The sequence below is a fragment of the Schistocerca americana genome, chromosome 1, assembly GCF_021461395.2.
Source record: "Schistocerca americana isolate TAMUIC-IGC-003095 chromosome 1, iqSchAmer2.1, whole genome shotgun sequence".
NCBI lineage: Eukaryota > Metazoa > Arthropoda > Insecta > Orthoptera > Acrididae > Schistocerca > Schistocerca americana.
Genome location: NC_060119.1, coordinates 289,307,203 through 289,325,555, shown reverse-complemented (window position 1 = coordinate 289,325,555; position 18,353 = coordinate 289,307,203). Strand labels below are relative to the sequence as shown.

Here is an 18,353-nt window from a genome sequence, read left to right as displayed (position 1 = left end):
AACAATCCCTAGGGGCAACAGACCAATAGGTCAGATCAATGACGTCGATGATTACGGTAGTTAAGAGACGGAGAAGCATCACATTTGAGATGCAGAACGAAGTCAGCTTTGTTCATGGCAGCCTCTGGACTTCCTCTGAAGTGACTTAGGAAGCCGACGGCAAACATAAACTGGCTGGACAGCCTGGGATTTGGGCCCTGAAAACTAATCTAGCGTCTATAAAAGATGAACATCTGAACAAGGATAATGTGTCGTACGTGTCTAATGCTACACTGCTGCGCCAGCAGGTAAGCCTTTTTATTGAAGAATTAGCCAAACACGTGACAGGAATCCGGACAATGGAAACTAAAATACAGGGTGTTTGTAAATGAATAACAGGGTTTTAACGCTTTGTAATATTTATTATATTAAACTTACAGTTATAAATGATACGTCAAATGAAAGAGCAACTCAAACAATTTTACGAAGAACCTTATAAATGTTCAATGTGAGCACCATTTGTCACACGGCACACATCAAGTCTATAGCCGAGTTCTTCCCAAACGTTGATAAGTTCGTCTTCAGTGATTGTAGCAACAGCTACTTCAATCCGGTTTCTTAATTCAGGGAGGTCTGGTGGTAGCGGAGGTCCGTACACACGATCCTTGATGAAGCCCCAAATGAAAAAAAATCGCATGGCAATTGGTCGGCTGAACGTGGAGGCCATGCAAAGCAAGCCCTGTCGTTGGGCCCGTTGTGGGATATCCAGCGCTTGGGTACAGTGAAGTTCAACCAACCGCGTACTTCGCGGATGTGCACTGGCGCCAAACACAACTGTTTGAGTTGCCCTTTCATTTGACAAATCATTTACAACTGTAAATTTAATGTAATAAATATTATAAAGCGTTAAAACCCCGATATTCAATTATAAACACCCTGTACTACATATTTTGTTCTTGCTTTTGCAGACAATGGTTGAAAACTTTCATTGGGTACTGTAAAGGTTTTTCTCGGCTTCGCTTTGCGTATAATAATGTGAAAAGTACAAAATGAACTTGCATAAGATTATGTATTGTTACCGGAGAGTTTTCTCATTTTTCACATACGAGATAAACATCAGTCTATGAACATACTGATCGAAGTAGTTTCCCTGGTCGCAATATCATCAAAGATTTCGCAGGCGAAGAATCTCTGCCACGACAGAACGTGCTGACTGCACAGACAAGCCAAGGCGATTGATACACAACTGTAGCTCTGTAGTTTCAGTGACTATTCTGCTCGCTTCTCTCCCACTATTTCCAATCAAAGGTGACGTTAGTGATCAGATTGGATCGAGAGACTCATACACAATTGTTTCCTTGCCACCGCAACAGACATCAGCGACAGTAATTCTTCTGTTGTTGAACACGATTTCTTCCTTACTCACTGACCAAGTTATTCTTACGAAAACACTGACGGAACCCTAGATTGACGTCAGCTACGACAGCTTTCTCGTCCATTAATGAATTATCGAAATCTATAGTGACATGTGCTGGCAACAGCTGCCTGTACACAATACAGCTGACGAATACTGTGCACGAGCTTCTGTATCATACTTGTATCCTGTATCTTTCCTAATGGTCTTCTGATTACATCGGTTTATATCTAGTGACCCAGAAACAACATGGAAACGCGATCTGATCCGTGAATTGAATAGAAAGTAATCTCACAACAAATATATTTAATAAATTCAGACCAACGAAAAGAAATGGGCCTGCAAATCTAATGCTTATGTCTTTCACAATAAATACACACGATAATGAAAAACCAAAACACACCGCCAAGAAATTATCCGAATGGGATGCAAATCGTTAGATGTGATGTACATGTACAGAGAAATAACTGATGTATTCACGGAGAAGAGCTTCACAAACTGAGTGAGTCAGTAACGAGTTGGTCCACCTCTGGCCCTTATGCAAAGAGTTACTCGGCTTGCAATTGATTGATGGATTCGTTGTATGACCTCCTGAGAGATATTGTACCAGTTTCTGTCCAATTGACGAGTTAAATCGTCAAAATCCCGTTATGGATGGAGGACCCTACCCACAATGCTCCAAACATTCCTCAATCTGGGGGAAATCTGGTGACCTTCCCACTCGCGCTTGGAGCCACTTCACTACAGGGCGTCACGCAGACGCCACCTTGTCACAGATCCTGCAACATCGTTGTAGCTGTTGTGTTATGCGGACTCTGTTTTCTGCTGCACTATTTGTAAAGAGTTTTCGTCCATATGGAGAAATACAAGTCAGTTAATCTTCTGTCTGCTGAGTTACTTCTTCAGGAATCATTTCCGCTCCTGTCCCGATTTACGTCACAACAGTTTCCTCACCACTCTGAAGCCAACCTCTCCTTAACGTTGTTAAGTCGTACACAACACAGGATTCTTAACTCATGTTAAAATCTGGGCTCTTAGAATTTTGAGAATGCAGCTCTCCAGGATGTACAATGCCGTTCTTGTACCATCCCCAAGTGCAGTTTTAGAGTAAGTGTAAGATGTACTTGCTGATGAGGTTGAAAATCCAGATGATGCCGCTTGACAATGTGGCGCCACTAATACTTGATCAATAATCTCCATACTTTGTCAGTGATTGGATTGGATGGAGAGCATGAGATGATTATGAGTATTAATGTCTGCAAGAAAGGGAGAGGGGTAGTTGTAGATGGAATGTTATCAGATTTGGATGTGCTGGTGTGAGAGATGGCTTGGTATCATAATGGAAAACGTAATGCGGTACCTGTCAGCGAATGATCTAACAGATAGTGTAGGAAGAGATTATTTGCGGCAAACCAAATGATATGCCACAATGGTCAAGTCGCGAGACATGAGAAAGGCTTTGGAAAGTGTAGGATTATTCGCGTCTACTGTTAAGTCTACAGATCGAAGAAAAAATGGCGGAAATAATGGCAGAATAAGAGAAAATTAAAACTAAGGGTGAAAAGAGATCAAGGATAAGATCTGCTTATCATATTGCTACCCTCAATGAAGGTGAAGAAGAATTACGGGACCTTTTTTGAAAGATTTCTTGAATCCTTCAGTTGCTATTCTCTTGATTTCTTGCACGATTGTATAATTTCGACCTTAGGCCATTTTCGAGTATCTAAAAAGGATGTGTCATACATTGGATACATTAGATACACTTGTGCTTTTGATGTAGGGACAAGCCATATCTGTAGATACACTAGGCACATTATAACTTACTTTATCGATGATTTTTAGTAGCAGATTATGTCATATAAGTAGTTGCTCCTATGACATCATATTATGCTCATAAAATAAATACGAGGTTTTCACACTATTTCAGGAGCACGTTACTTTCAAGCAGTTGTTGCAGAGCTCTTTAATGTACTTAACACTAGGAAGATTGTAATCATTTTACAGACATTTGCTACTTAACATGCATATGCTTTTGTTCTCAGTTTTATTTAATTATCGTTCATCATTGGTGTAAATATGACTGTATGTAATTTCTTTAAAATAACTTGTAAATATTTGTTCTTTTATTGTAGAAGCACGTCATTTCTGAATAGTTGGTACAAAGATTTTGTATATCACATCTATCACAGTACTCTAATGAAACAGTACTGAGAACTACAAGAGTCGAGTAAAAACTGCTTTATGGTTGCGTGACATTTCGCATTACAGTCATATCCAATCACGAGCGTAGCGATAATTTTACATTCTGTGCTTCTGTAATGCTTTGCCGTAGAACTGGTAGAAAGTTTTCTACGAGTTTCCCATTTCGCAGGTCTTTTTTCTCATTTAAAACTCTTTATGACTGATCTTTTAGATGTATGTAAATTTCAATTTCTTCCATTACATCCACGATTTTTACTTTCTGTAAGTTATGTAATATTTGAAGTGATACACCTATAATAGGTATTTTGTGGCTGTGTCTTTTAAGTGTGCAGGAAATGCGGACCCTATCGAACTGAAAATTACAGGACGTGTTGAATGGAATAATAAGTCTAATGAATACAGAATGTGGACTCCGAGAAAACCAAAGCAAGACGAAAGTAACGAGAAGCAGCAAAAGTGAGAATAGCGAGAAGCTTAACATCAGTATTGGTGAAGAATTAGTAGACTAAGTTAAGGGATTTTGCTACCTTGGAAGCAAAATAACCCATGACAGATGGAACAAGGAGGACATGAAAATTAGACTAGCAGAGACAAAGAGGCCATTCCTGGCCAAAAGAGGTATACTAGCGTCAAACAAAGGACTTGATTTGAGGAAGAATTTCTGAGAATGAACTTTCAGAGCAGAGCATTGTGTGGTAGTGAATATGGACTGTGAAAAAGCCGGAACAGAAGACAATCGATGTGTTGCAGATATGTTGCTACAGAAGAGTGTTGAAAATTGGATGGATTGATAAGATAAAGAACGAGAAGCTTCTCCAGATAACTGGCGAAGAAAGGAAGGTATGAATAACACTAACAAGAAAAGGGACTGTATGATAGGACATGTGTTAAGACATCAAAGTATAGCTTACATGGTACCTAGGTTGCAGGTGCTGCTCTCAGACGACGATCCTGGCACTGGAGAGGAAAAAGTTTCAAATCTCCATCTGACCGTATATATTTATATTTTCCGTGGTTTTCTAAAAGGCTAATTTAAGGATGGTTTCTTATAAAGATACGATCCATCTCCTAACATAATCTTATGCATTCTGAATTTGTGTTTTATTCAGCGAGTTCACCATTAATCTTATGTTAAACCATGATCTTCCTGGCTTCTGCTGCTGCTGACCTGACGAGTTCAACACTGAGGGTGTAGTTTGATAAAGAATTTAAACCACGTTCCTACGTTGTCAGTATGGAATTTACCTTAGTTTTATTTCCAGATGGCTACGCCTCTGGATCAGGGAATAGGTGAAAATCGTGATCGAATGTATGGTATGGGAATATTGTCTAAGGGATAGACATTTTATGTGACGATTTTGAACTGAAAGCTAGGTAAGTGTCTTTAATTTCGAAGGAAAATGTTTTGGGGCTATTGTATTTGAAATAAGAGCAACCTAAGATAAAGGAGGTTTCTGGAAAAGGAAAATTGTGTTTTACCTGAAATGAATTCTGTTTGATTATTTATAGTTTGGGACTACTACCTTCATAGTATATCGTTTACTGTTATACTTTATGGCATGGTGATGAGATGAAGTTGATATAAAGTGATCAAATGGAAGTGATCTTAGGGCGTTATGAGCATATCCTTGGTTATACAAAGTTTTCCCAATGTTCAACTGGTAATGACAGTACTACTGTTGGTGGAGGAATTGTGGGATCAACACCTGGACTTTTAATGTCTTTAGTAGATTTTGATGGTTTTGTGTCAGTTGCTTGATGGATGATTCTGTTTGAGATTTACGTTAATCAGGAAATACTTGATGGGTAGTCTGTGTTAATAAGGGTAAACTATGTAGGAGAGGACGAATGTGTGAAGAAGTGAAATAAAACGTAAGTTACTTACTACAGAATCCTTTGTGAAGTTATAGGAAGGTAAACTTTGGTGTCCCTAATGCTTGTGCCAGATGACAGTACTGCTGGAGAAAGGCGAGCACGACAACCAGCTGGTGGCGGCGCTGACGGCGCAGCTGCGGTCAGCAGAGGAGGCAGCGGAGGACAAGCGGGCGCTGCTGTCGGTGGAGGCTGAGCGCATGCGCGAGCGCGGCAGGCAGTTGGAGGACGACCTGGCGGCGCTCAGGGCGCAGCTGACCACACAGACGGCGCAGCTGGCGCAGAAAGACAGACTGGTCGAGCAGCTGCAGCTGCGCCTGGACCAGCTGGAGCAGCCAAAGTGAGCAACACAAGGCGGACAACCTTACACTCACCACACTTTCTGTTGGTTGCTTAGTCAGTACACACTGTGCATAGATACCTGTGGCCATTAGAACTCGTATTTGGGAGAAATAGGGATTTACGTGACCACACAGCTACGCTGAATTAGAGTTTCGAAGATTTCCCTAAATCTCTTCAGACAAATCCCCACATTGCTGTTTGTAGTATCTGTAGATAATCCGTGGTGTGCAGAACATGAATCCATCGAATAAGAAGTTTGGAACACAACCATTTGCAAGTAAAGTAATGTTTATAGTCTTCTGGGATAGGCAGGGTGTATTGTTTTCTGTATCTTGGATCCTGAAGCAGCTGTCAGTTCAGAACCATAAGACGGCACTGATAGGCTTAAAGCCTAACTTCACTGAGTTGGACAGTAGACAAAGACACTGTAATGCCAGGACCCACAATAGTTTTGCTAGTACAGTACACAATTACGAATGTGGATGTCCTACTACAAACACCATACAGTACTGAGTTTGCACCTTCAAATTTGTATCTCTTTGGGTCTATGAAAGCTGGACTATCTGATCAACATTTTCCAGACCCTCTTACTGTCGTCAAAGGAGTGAGACAGCTGCTAGCCTCAACTGCTTTAGGTTTTTATGAGTGTGGCATGCATGCTCTTGTTCATCATTGCCAAAAGTGAATGCTGATAACTGTGTGGAAAGACGAAAGTACGTAGCTGAAATTTTGCTCTACTTAAACCTTAACTGCTCTAGTGCAGCCCTGGAGAACCCCAGGCGATATGAATACAATACATACTATGTGAATGGAACAACAGATGGCGCCTGTGTTCTTGGTAGTCTTGAGTGAAGTGATGCTGTTTAACGCGGAGTGTTGGATGTGGTGTTTCTGGTAATATTTTGTGAGATAAAGAGAAAGTGGACTCAGAATACCCCATCAGAGTATTATTTATTATCTCATTTAGTGTTTTACGTGACAGAAGTTTTAGAGTACTTCGAAAAAAGCAAAATTTCAGTGATAACATCAATTCTTAAAGTTATGTGAGTATGTATGCATTATTTTTCAGAATGGCATCATCGAATTCATTAACAGATGACTAGTTGGAAAGAATAGTGAATGATCCTGCGTTTTAACAATCTGATGGGGAGAGCACAGCAGATGAGGATGAATTTATACTAAGTGATAATTATTCCACCTCTGAAGTTACATCAAAAAGTAGTTATAAAGAATCAGATGAAGAGGCGTTCATTAGGCCTTCCATTGACAAATATTTTTTTGGAAAGAAGCAATGCTACAGGTGGTCCAAAGGAACTCCTCCTACAACTCGTACCCATGCTCACAACGTAGTTAGTCAGCTTCCAGGCGCTAGACCTGAAGCAAAAATGCTTGATTCAACTGATGTATTATCTGCTGGGAGTTGTTCATTACTGAAGATTTATTACAGCTAATTCTCACTAATACAGACGTCAAGATACATGATATGTCAAACAAATACAGAGCTCCTCAACCAGCATTTATAAAGCCGCTTGATATAATAGAACTGAGAGCATTTATAGGTCTGCTTCATTTATCTGCGGTAATGAAATCTAATCACGAAAATGTTGTTGGACTTTTTGCTAATGATAGAACCGGTCGTGATGTGTTTCGAGCCACTATGAGCATTCATAGATTTTTATTCATTTTGTCTTGTTTGCGTTTCGATTGTGCTGCTACAAGAGATGCTAGGAAGGCTAATGGCAGACTTGCAGCTATTAGAGATGTCTGGGAACTCCTTACAGACAAATGTGAAAAGTATTATGCTCCAGGAGCGAAGGTGACAATCGATGAAATGCCAGTACCCTTTCGTGATAGGTGCAAATTTCGCAAGTATATGTCTAAGAAGACAGCCAAATACAGCCTCAAAGTTATGTGCCTTTGTGATTCTGGAATATTCTATTTATGCAATGCGTATGTCTACACAGGCAAAGGGACAAATAAAAGTATATTATCAATTCCAACGCAGGATGTTTTGAAATTAATAACATCAATTCAGAGAAGCAATAGAAATGTGACAGTAGACAATTGGTTCACGTCATTTGAACTCTGTGATCAACTATAAGCCAAAAAGTTGACTGTCTTGGGAAATCTAAAGCTAAATGAACGGCAGATCCCAGGAGAATTCAAACCAAACAGAAAGCACCCAGTAGAATCTGCATTATTTGGGCATAATGAAGGAAAGACAATCTGTTCCTATGTTCCTCGGAAAGGTCGAGCTGTTGTATTGCTTTCATCTGTGCACCACGATCAGAAAATTGGTACTCAAAAGAGAAAGCATTAAATGATTATTGATTACAATGCCTGAAAAGGAGGAGTGGACGCTTTGGACCAAGTGTGCGCCAACTATTCGGTATCACGGCGAACACACAGATGGTCAATGTCTGTATTTTATGTCATTTTAAGCATAGGAGGAGTCAATGGTGCTATTTTACTTCACTGCGCCAAACAACTTGATGAAACTGATGATTTAAGAAGAAGAGAATTGCTACAGATGCTTGGAATGGATTTAGTAAAATCCCATATGCTTCTTCGAGATGTCTTATCCCTTTCCCGTGAACTGAGAGGCGTTTTTGTTAAACATGGTGGTACTCCTCTTGCCACAATATCTTCAGAGCCAGAATCCATGAGGAAAGCAAGATGCTATATGCATGCAAGAAATGCGGACAAGAAAACCTAAGTAGTGTGTGAAAAATGCTCAAAACTTGTTTTTCCCAGTCACGAATTTTCAGTGTGCCATAATGGTTTGTAATTATATTTCAAATGCGTAAAAATGTTTGTAATATTCAGTGATAAAAGCGCAATTTACAACAAAATTTATTTAAATTACAGTTTCGTTTATCTTACTGAGGTACGTAGAGACCCCACTAGAGCATTAGCGTATGAGCATTTCACTAGAGTAATTAAGCGTTAATTGTGCTATTGTGCTTGCCGTATCTGTTGCAGTTCCTATAAAATATATAGGAGGCACTGGTTTTGGAATAATCCTCATACACAGATGGCCTTGGTGGGTGGTAAAACAGACATGTCTCCGTTTTATAAAATCATTTTTATAAAACCCTTTTCTAACTATTAAAACGATAGTAGTTCCATTTGTAAGGTAGCTATCGTTAGCATTTATTGTGGATTCTTAGAGATTCGAGTCTAGTTATTATACATCTGACTTTGCTTGATTATAGGTAATTATCTTTCACAAATAAGAACTACTATATACATTTTTCCTATGGCTATCTCACCCCATGTTATGCTACATCGAGTTAATCTCAGATTACTGGGTACATGAATGGTCAGATCCTGAAAGAATACAACATGTGACTGAGGACTGTAATGTAACTGTATTCTCACTTAGTGTATTCGTCCATTCAGTGAACATGTGAGTGCTATCTGTATAGCATGTAAACCTATATGTACGTATTGAAGAGCACTATGCTATTGATTGCAAGAAATAAGCATATTAATTCAGAATTTCTCAGAGGCGACATGATTATAACGCAAAGGAATATACTTCTTATGATCACTGGTGGATGCACTGCTTGTTGACTACACTTGTGAAGCTGAAAATTACAGTTAAAGACCTATCTGTACAGCTCCTCGTGCAAGACTTCTGTTGACTAAAGTATAGTTACATAGGGACTTACACATAACAGTACCTGTTTTACGTTTATGAAATCCTGGAATAGGTGGTAAGTGATGAAGATAGATACAAATCCCAGGAAAAATCAGTCACAATTGCATATTCAGCCGCTAACATTTTACAAGCAAGACTATCCTGTAAGTAGGATCAGTGACAGTATAGCTAATCCATCAAGATAATGTGAGAGCTCACTAACAATGGAGGAAAGAAGATGTAACAGCGCACATAATTCATGAAACTTTAGCGCACGAACAAAACAGTAATTATATTCATAACTCATACATACGTGCTTCACTTCTGCAAAGAAAGACAACAATCCAGCAAAATTTTTCACAACATTCAAAGATAATGTTCAGCAGAAAGTCAATTAATGGATTAACTGACTTGCTTCCCACTAATAGAGGCTACGTAAACTTTATACAAAAATTGATGATGGAAGGTTGAGTGGATATCCTGAATCACATGGATACGAACCACAAACTCATTCACAGATCATTGAGTTACGATTCACTCGAGCTGATAATAAAATGAGTTGATTTTCTTGTGTGAAAGGAGTGTCAGAAATAAAATGACTTGTAAATTAAAGCAGAAAATGGCAACAGCACTGTATTCTCTAAGCACAAGACCAGCATGTGATCTCATCAACTAACGCCGAATGTGCCTTCTTCTGAATCTGCGTCCCCCTACAGAAGTTCGACGATGAGTGCCTAAAGTATAAACCGGCCCTGTCAGACGTTTGCAGGACAGGCTGTGATTGGCTGCCACTACGAAGAACTCTGTGAGATATTACTGCCTCCATGCTGTGTGTCACGCCAAAGATAGTCCCTTAGGACTACCATCGATTCACTCATACATAAATCTTTGAAAATTTCTTAGCATATAACAAATTACAAAATTAACGCAACGAGGTAAGTAGCAGACTTTTTTCAGTTTGTTAGAAGAGTAAGCTTCTGAAACTTCGAAATTCTACCCTGCAGATGACAGGTTTACCACATTTAAGCCACATATTTTTTATGACATTAATAGCAGTTTCTCCAATTTTATTGTTGGAATTGTTATAGTTCTGGAGTTATAGAAAAATTAGTAGTTTGTTATGTATCACCACGAAAAGCCTCTTGCACTTCACAGTTAATTTCATTGTGCTCATATTTTGTGAGCCTACTCACTACTGTAAGAGGGAAGGTTTGTATCCTCAGCTGCGAACCTCCCATACTATTTGTCAGAATGTGTTGCCATTGGGTCTGTGACGTACAGATGTACACGAATACCGAGTACGTGACTTCACCACTTTCTTCCATAAAAACAGTTTATAATAACAACGCGAAAGCTACGCTGACCCTTCATGACTGTGTCTGTCGCCATAGCAGCGGATAAATATGGAGTTATTAAGACTTCATTGTGAGCTGAAAAAGCCATCTACACCGTGTCCAAGTGACGCTAGCTTAAAACAGCGTTACTGCATGTGGCGTCCAGCAATTAGGCTGCAGCTGTATGTTTGGAGGTGCTCTGCGGCAGCAATATACTGACACTAGCAGTAGTCAGCATTCCGAGATGGCGCCAGCTCGCGCACGTGTACGCACGAGGTGGCTGCATGACAGCCTCTAGCCTTTGCACTACGAATATAGTTCCTCTGTGTTTGTATATATCTTTGCCAAGTAGGTATGTGGAATTTTTTAAATTCAGATCATAGTGCTTTCACACAGAAAACAAAATGTATTTGAGAGAACAGCAATAAAATATTTACATGTTCACACTCATAGCGGAATCCTCTGGTGTGTATGTTGAGACCTCAGATGCTTTTTTTTCTCTCTCATTTCTTCACTTTCTTCATCTAACTCTTCGTCTTTTATTATTTCGTTTCTGGCACCGCTTAACACGACTATGATACTGTTGCACTCAGAGTGTTCTAGCAAAGTCTGCAATATTGTTTCTGCTCTCAAACCTTGTTGTATCTCAAGTGATCTCAAACTTTTTGTATTGAGTTCATTTGCAGTGGTAATAATATCTAAATCCACTTTCGTTTCGGAAAGTAAACCTACAAAAGGTATTTGTCTCATGTCATGTTGAGGAGAGAGTTATTCGATTACGCATTCCACACTCAGTATTTCAGTATTGCAGCAGAAGTGAATCTGTAATACGTTGGGAATATTTCTGCCATTTCTTTGAGATTGTTTCATGACTAAAAACCAGACGCCCAGAAATCAAGAATCTACACAAACTAATATTACACACTTGACTCAAACAGCGTTAAAGCCGTTCTCATATGGGCCGGGAAAGATGCCATTGACATGGAGTTGTACGAATTTTGAGATGTGATCTTCCGTTACTTCACGCTGAGAAGGCATAATCGCGCATAAGTTCTGCGATATTTAGCCACCGTGCTACGAAACACTGAACAAACAAGAAGCAAGTGCACGCTCTGCATCGAAAGCAAAACTTGGTAGGCACCATACTGCATTTGTTGCTTTTGATAGAAGCCCATATATGGTGGGTTTTACGGATATTCTAATTTACACCCTACGATTACAGGCTATTTCTAAGCACCATTACGCTATAAGAACAATTTGTTATAATTAAATGTCAGTTAATGACATATCAGCAATTAAACCCATCAGAAGATCGTAACATGTAATTCAGCGTGGCGTAGTTGGTTGAGTCACCGACTTATGAACAATTCGTAGTGGGTTCGAGTCTTCTTGTATCCCTTTTTTTCACTTTTTGGTTTTCTGAGAGAATGTGGGATTTTCCAGTTTTGTCTTATAACATTTTCATGGATATTAAAGTTTTTATTTGTATATGTTACAGACAAAACAACTTGAATAGCATATGGTTAAAGCAGGAAATTTGCATTTTAATAGAGCTAACGTAGGTATTTTGAGTATGTCCATTTTCGTACACCAACTCTGTGGCTTGTGAGCCAGATATGACTGACAGCTGCGCCTGGAGAGTGCTATAGTCACAAATCACTTTAACCATTAAGTCCTATGTGATGTTGGCACTGTCTCTTGTGTCGCACATCTGTCTATCTATCCACGTAAGCATCAGATCACTTGTTCCGTTTTAGGGTGGCTTATCTCTGGTTTTTAAACAAATCCTTTCGCACAACACAGATCCTTTAAACTTGTTACTGAATACTCAGATAGGTAATCTTTCATCTAGTAGACAGTACATGACAGAAAAACATTCTTTGTGGATCATAGTGGGAAGAAATTCGCGGGAACGTGTTTTCTGTTCATTAAATTTATGTACTCTGTGACCGCTATAGTAGATATAAGAAATATGGCAACTGGAAGCACAACAACAACGTTGGAGAACATTGATGTGGTATATTTGCAAACGTGTGTTTGAGAAAAGCACTTCACGACGATGTTCTGTAGCTGAGCTGAAGTGGGTGTGGTGGAGACGCTTTTTAAAGGGCTATTGCTTCTATGGAAACAGTCACTACAAAATTATGTTGTCTTTCCTAATGGAGAAAGCTCTGAATTCTACGCTACTACATAAAGAAAAGTCATAATTTAACTTTGTTTCCGAATTCTGGAGAATTTCTGAACCGTTTACTTCAAATAAATCTTCGAGGGGACAGGGCTACACATTTTTTTATATATGTGTTATAGTAATATATACATTATATTATATAAGCAGGAAATGTTTTTAGCAAGTATCTCGGAAAGTTCTTGACCAATTTACTTCAGGCTTTTACACGATAATTTCTGTAACCTTCAGACAGAAATGCGTTTTGTTTTTTTAAATGATTCGTAATAGGGAAATGTTGTTAGCAAAACTCAGATATAGTTGTTGACTGGCTCACCACAAAATTTTGACCATATTTGGCAAACAATGCAGAATGCAGTGTTGTTAACAGTTAAAGTGGGCTCCCCACCAGTTTCAAGTGCAAAAACCACCAGAAAACCACTAACAAAAAATTTTTAAATTATGGTGAATGAAAATGATAAGTATGTTGGAACTTCCTGGCAGATGAAAACTTTGCCAGGCGAAGGTCCCGAGTTCGAGTCTCGGTCCGGCACACACTTTTAATCTGCCGGGAGGTTTCATATCAGCGCACACTCTTCTGCAGAGTGAAAATCTCATTCTGAATAAGTATGTTAGTAATTAGTTCCCTTTATTATTAAATAATCAAATATTCACAATTATTGAATGATCATAGAATAAATAAATCAGCAAGTCATGATCAGTTGTATAACAACAAGTTCTATAACAACAGATAATTGTTTAAATTAATTCGTCTTCAGATGAATCATTTTTGTCTGCGTCATCATCATCATCATCGGCTTCAGGTTGACTTGGTTGCTTGCTACCGATTTGTTTTACAATATTTATTGGAATTTCATATTCGTTGCAGCACTTTCCTTCCAACCTCGAACCACACCCTATTCTTTGTTAATATATCAGTTAAAAGATTGAACTTCATTCTATTCATCTGCTTATTTTTTATTACATTCATACTGCTAAATAACCTCCCAACATCGGCATTGGAATGAGGCAAAAAGTTGCTAATTCCTCAAAACTGGATTCCCCATGAGCATCTTTGAAATGCAATAGTTCATTCCCAAATTTTTTCATATCTTTGGTCAAATTCCAACTCAACAACTGAATTTTTCGCCACTGATCATCCACTCTTGCTACAAATTTTACACTTCTATTGAACTGAGCCATTCCATCAATCACATTTCATTTGTGGTGATTTAGTGCGTGTTCAACACTTATCCTGGAAATTTTTGTCACCAACGTCAAATTTCTGGTAACCTGATTTTCATTGCTTCAATCAGACTTACTAAAAATGTTATGCACCGATTACGCAATATTTCTTTGTCTTCCTGTGGTAATTCCTTTTCTCTCATTTCAAGCAACTGCTTTTGAAAGCGGAATCCCAGATAACATCTTCCATCGAAGAAAACACGAATTTTATGAGTAAGAATATTAACTTGTTTTCAGGATGTGGACAGAGAGGGGGGGGAGGTGGACAGGAAGGGGGGAGGAGGAGATGGGCACAGAGACAGGGAGGAGAAGGAGGTGCCGGAGAGAGAGTGGGGAACGAGGAATAAATGGGCAGAGAGAGGGGGAGGGGGAGATGGAGGAGGGGGAGGAAGAGGAGGGGGTGGAGGAGGAGATGAACAGAGACAGTGACGACGAGGAGGTGGGGGAGGAGAAGGTTACGACGTATATCCAATTCCCATACATAATCAGCAATTGAAAAGCATTGAGAGGTTCGCTAGTGTTCTAAATTTAGTGAAACTTGAGTCTATGGTGGCGTTAACTGAGAGGGGTGTGCGCGTGCCCGGCGGCAGGGTGGAGGGCAGCGTGTGCGGCAGCCCGCGCAGCGCGCCCTCGGAGTGCGGCTCTGGCAGCTACGCGCCGGCGCTGCAGGCGGCCGAGGCGGAGCGCCGCCGCCTGCTGGAGCTGGTGGCCGTGCTGCACACGCGCATGGACGAGCGCGAGCAGGCCGCCGCGCAGGCAGACGCCCGCTGGCGCCAGGAGCGCGCGCGCGCCGCCCAGCTGCAGACCAAGGTACGCTCCCAAGGGCGCTTCTCGTGTCCGGGAACCGTGACACAGGGAAACACTGCGGACAAAAAAATTGGTCACCTCCACCAGACATCCCACTAATGTCACATAATACACTGGTGGCCATTAAAATTGCTACTCCACGAAGATGACGTGCTACAGACGCGAAATTTAACCGACAGGAAGAAGATGCTGTGATATGCAAACGATTAGCTTTTCAGAGCATTCACACAAGGTCGGCGCCGGTGGCGACACCTACAACGTGCTGACATGAGGAAAGTTTCCAACCGATTTCTCATACACAAACAGCAGTTGACCGGCGTTGCCTGATGAAACGTTGTTGTGATGCCTCGTGTAAGGAGGAGAAATGCGTACCATCACGTTTCCGACTTTGATAAAGGTCTGATTGTAGACTATCGCGATTGCGGTTTATCGTATCGCGACATTGCTGCTCGCGTTGGTCGAGATCCAATAGCTCTTACCAGAATATGGAATCGGTGGGTTCAGGAGGGTAATACGGAACGCCGTGTTGGATCCCAACGGCCTCGTATCACTAGCAGTCGAGATGACAGGCATCTTACCCGCATGGCTGTAACGGATCGTGCAGCCACGTCTCGATCCCTGAGTCAACAAATGGGGACGTTTGCAAGAGAACAACCATCTGCACGAACAGTTCGACGACATTTGCAGCAGCATGGACTATCAGCTCGGAGACGATGGCTGCGGTTACCCTTGACGCTGCATCACAGACAGGAGCGCCTGCGATAGTGTACTCAACGACGAACCTGGGTGCGCGAATGGCAAAACGTCGTTTTTTTCGGATGAAACCAGGTTCCGTTTACAGCATCGTGTTGGTGCATCCGTGTTTGGCAACATCGCGGTGAACGCACATTGGAAAAGTGTATTCGTCATCGCCATACTGGCGTATCACCCGTTGTGATGGTTTGGGGTGCCATTGGTTACAAGTCTCGGTCACCTCTTGTTCGCATTGACAGCACTTTGAACAGTGGACGTTACATTTCAGATGTGTTACGACCCGTGGCTCTACCCCTCATTCAATCCCCGCGAAACCCTACATTTCAGCAGGATAATGCACGACCGCATGTTGCAGGTCCTGTACGGGCCTTTCTGGGTACAGAAAATGTTCGACTGCTGCCCTGGCCAGCATATTCTCCAGATCTCTCACCAATTGAAAACGTCTGTTCAATAGTGGCCGAGCAACTGGCTCGTCACAACACGCCAGTCACTACTCTTGATGAACTGTGGTATGGTGTTGAAGGTGCATGGGCAGCTGTACCTGAACACGCCATTCAAGCTCTGTTTGACTCAATGCCCAGGCGTATCGTTATTACGGCCAGAGGTGGTTGTTCTGGGTACTGATTTATCAATATCTATGCACCCAAATTGCGTGAAAATGTGATCGCATGTCAGTTCTAGTATAATATATTTGTGCAATGAATACCCGTTTATCATCTTCATTTCTTCTTGATGTAGCAATTTTAATGGCCAGTAATGTACCTAGCTTTAATAATGTCCCCAATTCGGTGAGGAAGTGAGTCCATAAGATCCTTCAGTTATGACATATCCAGCTGAAGTAACATTAGTGATCCTGCGGCCCAACCAGATCGCGGGATCGTGAATATACCTTTCATCAACAGTTGCAAAAAGTCCCAGACATTTTTTGTGCGATTAAGATAAGGTGACTCTTTGTAATTTATTGGCTTTTGGTACGGGCTCATACAACTTTCTCAACACTGGTAATATGATTCTACAGTTTGTTATGACAATATAGAGTATACATTAGCTTAAGTCCTGCCCTTGCGCGAAGTTACATAGGCCTAACAAAGGACAGAATCCGACATGAAAGAAATTTTACATCCACAGTACACTGAAACGAGTAAACAAGGCCAAAATTTTAACACACTATATGCAGAGGTAGTATGCCGTAAAAATCCTACTGGTAACACAGTAAAAAATGATAAAATAACATGGGTACACATTTGGCATTTCAATCTACATTAATCATTATATCTCTAAATTAACAACAAAATGTTCTTATGTAGGTACTGTATAAATTGTCTTAATGCTTCAGACAGAGAAATGAATATTTGTGCAGCTCTAGAAGCACCATGCAGACAGATCATGAGTATAGTATACAATAGCCAGATATGTGTTTTGCAGCCACACATGTCCATTCAACAGTATTCAGACACTTACACAAAGTATGTACATAGTGACACATTGACAGGCTGAGTGTTCCACATCGGATGAATAGCACATGAAAATAAAGACAGTTAATTATGCTTTCCTCTTCTGCTAGAATTCTAATTATCAATAGAAATAGATAGTAGCACAGGGAGTTATTACTCGATGTTGTCACTCTTAGGCAACTAGTATAGTATTTTATACGTTGTTGTATCAATGGACACTAACAAGATTTCGAAGCTTTTATGACCAGCAGCCCAAATATTACATGTAAAGACACTTACGTGATACATGTTCCGAGGACAATGTAGGAATATATAGTTTCGAACTTCTTCCTCTCCGCAATCACATAGAGAGGCTACGCTTAGGCTGAGCCGATAGAGGGGTTGGTTTAACTCCCAATAATTAAATTTCAGCCTTGCTACAACTGCAATGAAGCTCTTTGATGTCTGTGCCTTACTGTACCGTGGTACTCTTGGAATCTTGGGACCAATTACTGTGTATTCTCTGCGCTTGATTTTAGATCTCGTACATCATTAGTCCTACCACTCTTGTGACAGCAGCTTTCTGTCCAGGGGTACAATGTCTCTGAGAAGGAATTTATGATATTTAATACTGTCACGGAGAGAGGTTTGCTTTGCCAGGCTATCTACTTCTTCATTTCCAGGTACCCCAAGGTGGTCTTTCAACCATACCATCACGATATTGCGACACTTCCGCTGCGTCTTTCAGCCATACCATCACGATGTTGCGACACTTCCGCTGCACCTGAAACACAACGTCGCCCATTGCTGAAACTATGAGGTTGGGACAGGTATTGTGGTGGCGCCCAATCAGTTGTAGGGTCGACATACTGTCAGAGATTATGACTATGTATCAGTTGTGGTCGTCTGTGCGAATGTCGGGGCTTCCAAAATGGCAACCAGCTCAGCTGTCGTATAGTAGACTGTGGATCCAGTTTGTATAGGCCTCGTAGTTTGCTTTAAGGTATCCAATAAGTACTGCCAGCACCTTCCCTAGACTTGGACCTATCTGTGTACACTACGCACGCAACATGATAATAAGACCTGAATTCCATCGTCGTTGAGTTAGTAGGACCCTGATTTTAAACGATAAACTGGTCCTGGCACCAACATCCAGAGGCGACAT

At 40.7% G+C, this 18,353-nt stretch overlaps 1 protein-coding gene across 1 annotated transcript in view; it reads left to right on the top strand.

Annotated features, from left to right (window-relative positions):
- The window catches only part of LOC124544694 (coiled-coil domain-containing protein 13-like), a 77,449-nt gene that overhangs the window by 43,490 nt on the left and 15,606 nt on the right, over positions 1-18,353 (top strand). Inside the window, exons 7-8 of the mRNA XM_047123372.1 lie at positions 5,542-5,807; positions 14,786-15,005. Coding sequence (XP_046979328.1) covers positions 5,542-5,807; positions 14,786-15,005 — 486 coding nt within the window. The remainder of the gene's footprint in view (positions 1-5,541; positions 5,808-14,785; positions 15,006-18,353) is intronic.